The sequence below is a fragment of the Atta cephalotes genome, assembly GCF_000143395.1.
Source record: "Atta cephalotes unplaced genomic scaffold scaffold00022, whole genome shotgun sequence".
Taxonomy (NCBI): Eukaryota; Metazoa; Arthropoda; class Insecta; order Hymenoptera; family Formicidae; genus Atta; species Atta cephalotes.
In genome coordinates, this window is record NW_012130086.1 from 4,206,116 (window position 1) to 4,216,429 (window position 10,314).

Sequence of the window (10,314 nt, forward strand, 5' to 3'; positions counted from 1 at the left end):
GTGTGTGTGTGTGTGTGTGTGTGTGTGTGTGTGTGATATTAATGCAGCTGAATTGCGAATGCTGAAGTTTATTTTCTATTTATATCTTTTAATTGAAAAAATAGTATCTATATTAGTACAAAAAATTGTTTAAGTTACCTCTAAATCTAATCTAAAATTTATAAAATGAATTTATAAAGCCAATTCGATACACACAATTGTTGAACTCATAACGATTTATCCATATTATACTTTAATGAATCGTTTAATTTGCGAAATACAAAATATTTATTTTACTCAAATCATAACATCATAGGCTAACCAATTTGTATCGCAGTTAATGTACAACATCTTCATTCACGATATGTTTGCCTTTAATTAACGCATTTAATAAAGCAACCGCGATATTTATTGTGATAAAATATTAATGAGACATTACATGACTATTACATGATTCAAAATGAATAACTCATATTAAACGCAACAGAGATTAAATCGAAGATAAAATTGCTGAAGTGATCGATGATGCGTGGACTTGTTTAAATAATGACTCGGAATGAGAGTCGTTTCACATACGTATCGTTCGGTATATAATCCCATAAAATAAATCATGAAATTATTGTCTACCGCATAGACCGCCAGACAAATTTGTGAATTTTCAAATAACCTGAAATCCTGGCGTTTATATCAATTTTGTATTGTATGATCAGATAATAATGCATTAATTTTATTTTTAAACAGAATAATGGGTTAAATGTATGATATATTTTCAGAAATAACTGCTAATTGTATATTTAGCATTTATATAATTATAATTATTACTATCCAATTTTATATATAACATATATTCATATTATTATTAGATATAACTTCATAAAATCTTATTGCTTACAAGACTTGAATTTTCGTGGATAACGTATTACTCTTTCGAGATATTACAATTATTTGAATGTTGGTTGTTGAGACAACACTCGACGTGTAAGCCAGAAACGTACGGAAAGCTCTTAATCCCTGGGTAGCATTAAACATTCTTTGGGACCGCGTTATCCCTGGAGTTATCCCGAAAGGGTTAAGTGACGAATAACTGTACGGCTTACGTTAATTCCGCGGTGGCAGCAGCAGGCTGGCCTATATATCGTACGATTGCGCCAAACCGGAGGAAACCGCGTACAAGTTTGGATGTTTATGCTACGAGCAAAACCGAGAAGTGCAGCTCCAGCGGAGTAACTCTCGTCTTGCCGCTATGGCAATAAGCATGCGCTATATGGTTCCCTCATGCATATTCGGGAAAGGTAAACTTTATGGCGAATTTGCCCCTCGGCCAGTTCCCTGCAACTAGCTAATTAACTATCGCGTCGGATAACTTTCGATAACCGCGACTGTCCGCGGTAGTATCTCACAGCTTATACGTAATCAACGTCGCTATCTGCGACGACGCAATATTCACATAGGTTGCCATAAGTCTCGTTACTAGGCGACAATCTGAAATTGTGAATAATTCCAAACAAATTGGAAGCACAAAATACTTTCCAATTCAAATGTAATTTTCTAAATCCCGTGGATGAAACTAAAAGCAGTTTAAGCCAAATATGTAAAATTTGTGGATAAAAAGATATAAAATGTGAATAAAATGAGATGTATGAGTCGTTCCTGATCTTTCCATAAAATGTAATAATTATATATTGAAACATAAAATAACGTGCAGGAAATAAATAAATAATTTGATTGTACTTTCATTGTGCATTAAAAATTATTTTCAGGTCAATGAATATAACGATGTTTTAAGAAGTATATTATAAAGTGCGTATCACATACATATAACAAAGGTGATTTAAGATGGTTATAAAGATTAATGATGCTATTCTGCACTAGATAATATTTTCATAATCGTAAAAAGTAATATTCACATCTACATTTCTTGTTTCTGATGCTATAAACTTTTACGATGATAAATTATTGTCAGGAACTTTTCATCAGGAAAGATTTTTAAACAGCGTACACGATGCGTTTTCATAAAAGTCATAAATACTTGTTTTATTATGAATCATTAAAAATATCGCGTTATTCAGCTGAGAAGCATTAGGAAAGAATAAAAAAGAGATAGTCATAAAATTATAAAAAAATTATATTGCATCTACTTTTAAGAAAGACAGAATTATTTAGCATTAAATTTTTTATACTTTAAAAAAAATGTTTCCCGCTAAATTGTTTTAGATAAATATCACAGTCTAGAGCTTTTTTTAAGCAACTACACATTTAATTGAATTTTTAATTCTGTGAGTATGCGGATGATTTCGAAGTATTTGTGTCTTGCGCTCTTCACGATTTTGTACTAACTTCAGTAGGTTTCGCTGGCGATTCTTTCACAGATTGCGGAAAGAATAGAGATATGCAGAGGCAGACTGAAAAAAATACGATAGAAAAAAAATTGAATTATACTTTATCAAAAAAGTTAGGATTAATTTTAATTATCTAATCCTATCTAATTAAGTCACTTAATCTAAAATACGTTTAAGCGTTTAATGTAACAGCAGTTTGTGAAATTTGTGGCAGTCTTATATAATTTGATATATTGATCATTTGATAGCTTAATATACATTAAATCTATCATTATAAATTATCTGGTAAATAAGAAGTGTTTTGAAATAATAATTTGATCAACCTTTAAAAACACTCTTAAAATATAATATCTTATGATTGACACACTTCATATCGAAAGGATTAAACTAGTACAGCATTAATCGTACCAAAGAAGAAACAACCCATTCCTATGAAAGCAGTGAGGCACTCAGTCTCTAGAAGCGCGGAGAAAATCAGATTTCCGACAATAGCAGCAAGATTTCCAATGGTCGTAAGGATATTGATGCTCGTATCTCTGCAACAAAAAGATTAATTTCTGTCGACCAATTATATTTACCTTTTGCGACGATGTACCTCCGTTTCTCGCGTTAACGGACATGGACGATAATAAATGGCGAATTGAAAATTACGCTCGATAAGTTCTGAAATAGTTACTGTTCGCGCGCTCGCTATCTGCCACGTGGTTACACGTGGCGCAATTAATTCCTCTGCAGGAATTACACAGGGATGCGCGGGCGAGAGTGCGGAAGATACGGTCGCGCGCGTCAAAGAGACACGCTTATATATTCGCGCGGCATTACCTTAATGGGACGGGAATAACGTCGACATTCACCGCGGTAACGATATTACCCGCTATTCTTGTCGTCACGATAACCGCCGCCGCCAGCGTCAGCATATACGGTGGAGTCTGCGCCCAATTTATTCCGAAACTGCTTGCCACCGATATCAGGAGGGCCGTGACTGCAACAATGGTGCTGTATCCGTTAATTTATGGATTATTTCTGCGAAACAATTGTTCCGTAGAGAATTCTTAGCCACTTCTACGTGTAACAAGAATATATAAAAATAATTACATAAATAATTATATAATTTTATATAATTTATATAAAAAATACGCAAAGAAAATGGTCATTTTCTTTAAAAAAAGGAAAACAATATTTTTTTATGTAATTATTGTATTTATTCTTATAATATAAAATAATTTATATTGATTTATTTAACAAAGTTAGATGAGACAGTTTTAATTTTATACAATAAATGTAACGATATATCTTACTCATTATGATCTGTTTTCGAAGTTTAGTAGTCATTATGAATCCGGCGAGAAATGAAAATATAACGGCAGATAATGCGATAACGGTGGAATTTTGATAAATCACAGGATAGGTGGTCCACTGAAAAGCATTAAGACGCTTTAATTGTTATTATATAAATTCTATTGAAGAAAATAATTAATGAGGCTCATAGTTTGCGGCTTTAATCAACGATCGGTTTAATTATCTGTTAATTAAAAACATTGCGGTTTTCTTCTAAAATTAATATTTTAATATTCGTTTGACGATAATTTATAGATTATTAACAGAATGCCTTTTAGTGTTATGCGACTTATGACTTTACCAACCCTGAAAAATACGTCGTCAAAGTTCGAACAATTTAAATATTGCCTGCCCGGTAGAGTCACGCGAGGGTCTAGCAGCTCACAGAAAGTTGGCTGCCTTTCTTTCGGTGTCCAATTTTTCTCGTCAAAGTTGCTGACAATAATAAAAAGTTGCGGCACCCACAGTCTCATTATGTGAAATCTACGCAATCGAACAGTATTCGTCACTGCTTTCGAATATTATCGTGTCGAGAAGCGTCCAGTGGCGCCGCGACTTATCCAAACTTACCCGAGCATACTTCCAAATTGGAGGAAACTTACGAAGCAGAAAGCGGACAGATGACTAGCCAGTAACATTTTCGTGTTGTACAACGAGATGCGCATCCTTTCGAGGCTCTCCTTGAGCATGGGACGCGTCTTTTGCCGAACGAACAGCGCTTTTATCTACAACGAGAAGAGGGGCGATGATGAAAGGCGCCCTTTTCTTGGCTCACCGAGTGAATTATACGTCCGATTTGTGCACCGCTATCTAAATGCAGTGGTAAGAGCGGTATAAAATACGAAAGGCACAGATATATAGTATAAGACAGAGAGAAATATATGTATAAGTGTGTATGATACATAAAGCATGAACTGTAATAAATTTTTCATTGTTTTCATTATCAAGATCTGAATAAATAGATCTGTGAAATGGTGATTTATTGTCCAAAGGTTTCGCGATAAAAAGAAGTGCAAAATTTAAATTCGCTCGGGGTGTGTGTTGTAACGCCCAGTACCGACCCTACCTTCATTCGCCTGGAAAATACGATTTGCGCCTTTCTCCACATCCGTTTCCGCTTTACTTCGCTTTCTCGCTCTTTTTCTCTTCTCTGCGGACGTGCCATAAATAAAATGTGTCGTTTGTATCTAGCCGAGACGCTATGAAGTCGCGGAGGATATCTCTCGGTCATTTGTTAGAGCCCGAAACAACGAGTTTTGCTCGATAAGCTGGTAAAAAGTTAATAACGCCCGAATAATGCAATATTGTCGTAGCCCGAGTTAGAACGGAAATGTATCTTGCTTTGTGTTCTGCCAAAAAATCGGTCAATAACAAATGCAACAATGTTTACTTGAAAAAAATGTTTACTTGAAAAATATCGAAAATAAAAATCGAAAAATCTACGAGATCGGACTTTTTAAATTAAGTTTTAGTGTGTTTTGGCTTAAGAAATGGATGGCTCAATTTGGAAAGTATAAAAGGATAAAAGTATAAAGAAAACTAAAAAATATAGAAATAAAAGTTATATCATTTCACACGTTATTTGACTTACCGGGAACGTATCCGCAGGTTGGCGGGTGTTCATACAATACATCCTCCTAAGCAATTTCAAGGCAGCATCTGACCTGCCAGTTGCCATGAGATACTTAGGGCTTTCCGGCAACATGGTCGCCGTTACGAGGCCGATGACGGGTAGTATTGAACAGATCAGTAGGTATATACGCCAAGCATCGTAGTCTTGGCCAAGGATATCAATGTGCCAGTCTAACGGTAATATTGCGAAGGCAATAGCTATGAAGTCATACGTTTAATTATTAGAATAAATTTATAATAGTATGTTGTCTTTATTAATTTTCTTCTCCTAGGAAGTATAATTGAACAATCTTTTGACTTTTCGATCTGTCACTTTGTCTCCTTTATGACAGGTGATAACGAGAAGTCTTAATCACAGAAAATTAGTCTCTCAGAAAAAAATAATTTATTTATTTCTCATAGCTTTACAATTTCGGTAGTTCGCGTATTCACTGAAACTATTTGGTGCCAATGTGATTCATCGTATATGTTGTTAGATAAAGTTTGCTGGTTATTACACACAGGACATCGTGATAGTGACACGTAATCTAGTTTCGAATAAACTAGTTTTGTAATCTCGACAGCAAGATCTCGTTTTTAAATCCTTTTCATATGAATCATTCTCAAAATATAATATAAACAGTTACGTTTAGACAGATCAGTAGTATATGAAAAAAATAGAACAATATTGATAAGAATTGTAGTTGGGAAACTATTTCAATTATGTAGATACTCATCACGCGCACATAAATAAATTTTATATATTTTACAATTATAATAAAAACATTCTTTTTAATTTACAATTGTCAGATTTAATTTTTAATATCTTTACATGCATCTTTATTTATTTTTGCAAGCAATGCATTGTAATTGATAAGTACGATTAAAGAATATTGCGCGATCGCGTGTTTACCTGCTGGTATGATGTTCGCTATGGCGAAGAGAAATCCTGTCCATGTGGTGAAATGGGGTTTATATCTTGCCGAATGGAATTCCATCAGGTACGTCATCACCAGTGCCAACGGGCCGCCTACGCTATAAATCATAGATGCACGCGTGTTATATCTTATCGGGCGTAAGATTGCGAGAGGAGGAAGTTGCACGATAAACCTTGAACGGTTAAAAAGATACTTAAATTCTCGAGATTTTTAGGGGAACAGATTTGACTAACATAACAAAAAATATTATTCTAAAAATATTATTCTGTTAATTAGAATAGAAATTTTATTCAAAGAATTCTATTTGCCAAAATATTTAACACGAATAAATTTAAAATATTTTTCTTAGAATAAGACAATCGTAAAAAGTTGTGCTTTAAGAATTTTCTGAAAAAAAAAAATCTTGATCATTTTCTCAAAAGAATCATGTACTTACAAGATTCCGCTGATAAATTTGATTAGTAGATATATGTAGAACGATCGTACACCACTACTCACAATGTTCAAAATCGAATCACCTAATAATGCGAAGATGAACAATATTTTCATACTTATGTAGGGTGTTATATAATCCCATATAAAAGCAGTCGTTGTCATACCTACAAAAAATCAAATATTATAATAGTTAATATAAATTGAAGAGATGTTGTCTTATATAAGATAATATTTTAATGCAGGTACACGGAGAGAATTTTTTCTTAGAGTTTACCCTGAAAATACGAATTATTGTGAGACAACATTGTATTTCGAAGAATTTTAATGTAAATCTCTCTCATTCATTAATAAAACTATAATAATATATAAAATAAATTTGATTAATTTTACTAAAGTGCATGATAAAAATCTTTAAAATATTGTATTGTACAATTATCATATTTTCAAGTTAAATTTTAAAAGAAAATTCTCTCTGTGTATAAATAAAATTATAAATAAATTGAATTAATTGTAATAAAGACTCTATAATATAACAATGATATTCAATAATAATGTGTAAATATTTACCTTTACAGTTCCAAATGACTTTTGATCGATCTTGAGATTAATCTTAATTTTAAAGAGGAGGTTATTGGTCTTTTTCGTCGCTCATTGCTTATTGAAAAATTATTAACAAATAAAGCTGACAATTTAACGATGTATTTAACTCTGTAATTCGAATTTTACCTAATATAGATATCACATTATTCGCATATTTGTGTATTTAAATAAATGTGGGCGGGGGAGAGACGAAATCATTAAATTTTAGATCTCGTTTCGCACTGTAGGCAAGAGGTGGTGTAGAGTGGACCTCGTTTAGAGTGGAAAGCTAAAAACATGTGAAGCCGTACAATTATCGATCTTGTTTCGCACTGAAGGCAGGAGGCGGACAATGTGAAATGGATTTCGCGTTGGAAAGTACATTAATTATAATACATTTTAAATATTTTGGGCTGCATTCGAAATATCCAAATCCAATTTTAAAATTGAGTTTATGTTAGGCTGTATCTTTCAAATGGGTGGAATCTTCCACCCACACGTTTGTTTTGTAATGCAAAATAAAGTCCACTCCACATTGCTTCCTGCATATGATGCGAAACGAGGTCTAAAATTGTATGATTTCACATGAGCTTTCAATTTTTTATGCGAAGTGAGTGACTGCACTCCACATCACCTCTTGCTTATAGAATGCAAAATAAGGTGTATAATTAGATGATTTCACACCTTCCCGTTTAAATATTCACTTAAATATGCGAATAATATGATATTTGTATTTAATAAAATTATAATTAGAAAATTAGATATATTTATATTATTAATTTATTTGCTAATAACTTCTTAATAAACAACAGGCAACGGGAGAAATCAATATTTTTCTTGAAGATCAAAATCAATATCAGTCGTAAGTCATTTGGAGCTTTGTAAAGGTAAACATTTACCAATAATATTAATATTTAACTGTGTAAAAGATTAAACTATTTTAAAAAAGATTAAATTTTTTAATGTTAAAGTACTATAATATTTTTTGTACAATAAGTTTCTTTTTAATTATGATTCTATAAATTATCATTATTAAATTTATGATGATCATTTCAATTAAACCCAATTTAAATCCATACCTATGTAAGGAAACGCAACGAACATGCCTTTGCGAAAAAACGTAAGCTCGAAATCATATTCGGCTGATGCCAAGATGAATCCGCCAGAAGTAGTATCAAAAACGGCGGTCCACGCAATTGGCAACACTGCCAATAGCAACAGCACATTAAATAATCCATAACCTGAGATAAGGAAATAAAATAATAAACATTGTTATGTATTTGTAATGATATTAAGAGATCTTACCAGTTGTGGAGATGGCTGTGTCGAAATCAGCGGGTTCATTAACGCTATCTGAAAAATAAAAATCGAGTAACTTTACGAAACGATCACGAGGATTCATATCTACATTGTGAGTTACATAATAAATGACGCAATTAAAACGTATGAAAAAAAGAGATGTTTACGTGCAGGAAGAGCCATTTGATAGACGATACAAGGAAATAAGAAAGAGAAGACTAGTATTCAACAGTTTCTTTGAAAGTTACATGTTGCTATATATAAAATTGTCAGCGAGAATGTGATTTATCTAATAAGATAAAAAATAAATATTAAACAAAGTGTCTGTACTTATAATGTATGAAACTCATTCAAAATTCATGCATAATACATTATACGTACAATTTATGGTAACTATATTTGCATATCGTTTCTACGACGTGTTAATCACAAACGAACATAAATCTGTACACGTACAGAAATTTACATTTATACATAGAAATAGTTCTATTAGAAGGCTAATAAGTAAAATTATATTTTCTCATAATATCTCACTGTTCGGTAATCTGGATAGAAACTCGTAGGACGATTCTCATATGTTCCTGTATGTGCATCACTTCGTTAACTCACTATACAGAAAATTACTTTAACTTCGAAATATATTGGGTTAACACTACCGGATATTATGCAAGAAGGACATCTCACCGGTCGTCGTGATCTCGATCTTGTCACGATTTCGGTCACTCGCGAACATATCCGACGCGATGAGCTGAAGAGTCAACTGTGCTCGACGTGATGGAGTTAGTTTCGCTTCTTTCACGACGAAAATAGAAGTCCTAGTCGATTCAGGTGGCGATCTCGTTCTTCGACAAATCTTCGTTGCTCAATTGGATGGAACGGAAGCGTCAAGTATCCGGCCGTTTGTTCACTTTGAATATAAAAGTAGACGTACTTTGCGAAGATGCGTTCATTCAGAGATGCATTTTTTTTTATTGATGTAATTTGCGGTGTCGGAATACGAGTCCATGCATGCGATCGGACTATAAAATGCGATCACGTTTTCTAGCTTCCCGCTCGCGTAACCCGCCAATAAAAACGGGTTAAACGATTCAATTGTTATGGGTATGCCTCACAATCAGCTGTTTCTCATTAATGAATCACGCGTCTTGAAAATCTGTCAATTTGTAATTTAGATTAAATATTATTTTTTATATTTAATTTTTTTATATTAAAATCTTTATTTTAAAAAATGACAAAATATTTATAAATATAAACACTTGAAATAATCTAAATTTTTTTATTTATACTTATTTTTATATTTTTATTTAGAAAAAATTAGTTAAAATATATGCATGAAAAGTACGACAAAACAATTAATTATTTTAATATTATATTTGAAATAATTATTTAATTTAATTAATAGTGTTAATTATCACTATTTACACAACTTAAATTGTCTCAGTATTTATTTCATAATACCTGCTACTAACTCAAAATTGCTACAACAAGGATAAATCGATTAACGGCGTTTCACACTAAAAGCATTTTTCACAAACAAATATTACAGATATTAGAGGAGACCGGAGATAAAAGTAATATTTTGACTTTGAAGTGTTATAACAGTTAAAATATAATACTTACATTAAAAAAAATATATATCTTTCACACACACACACACACACACACACACACACACACACACACACACACACACACACACTATAATTAATATATACATAGAAGTGGCTACTCTTCCGTACGTTGTAAGTAAACAAAAGTAAAGTAGGTACGGTACTTAGTAGTACTACGTACGTACC

At 32.4% G+C, this 10,314-nt stretch overlaps 1 protein-coding gene across 1 annotated transcript; it reads right to left on the bottom strand.

Annotated features, from left to right (window-relative positions):
• Positions 1 to 2,298: 2,298 nt before the first annotated feature.
• On the bottom strand, positions 2,299 to 9,251 carry LOC105619749 (synaptic vesicle glycoprotein 2C-like). Its single transcript, XM_012201267.1, has 12 exons — positions 9,203 to 9,251; positions 8,525 to 8,572; positions 8,299 to 8,460; positions 6,642 to 6,804; positions 6,181 to 6,302; positions 5,248 to 5,486; positions 4,227 to 4,381; positions 3,962 to 4,139; positions 3,617 to 3,734; positions 3,141 to 3,300; positions 2,727 to 2,854; positions 2,299 to 2,381 (listed from the first exon to the last, which is right to left on the bottom strand). Exons 1-12 carry the CDS (start codon positions 9,249 to 9,251, stop codon positions 2,299 to 2,301), a joined length of 1,605 nt encoding a protein of 534 aa, XP_012056657.1.
• Between the last annotated feature and the right edge of the window lie 1,063 nt (positions 9,252 to 10,314).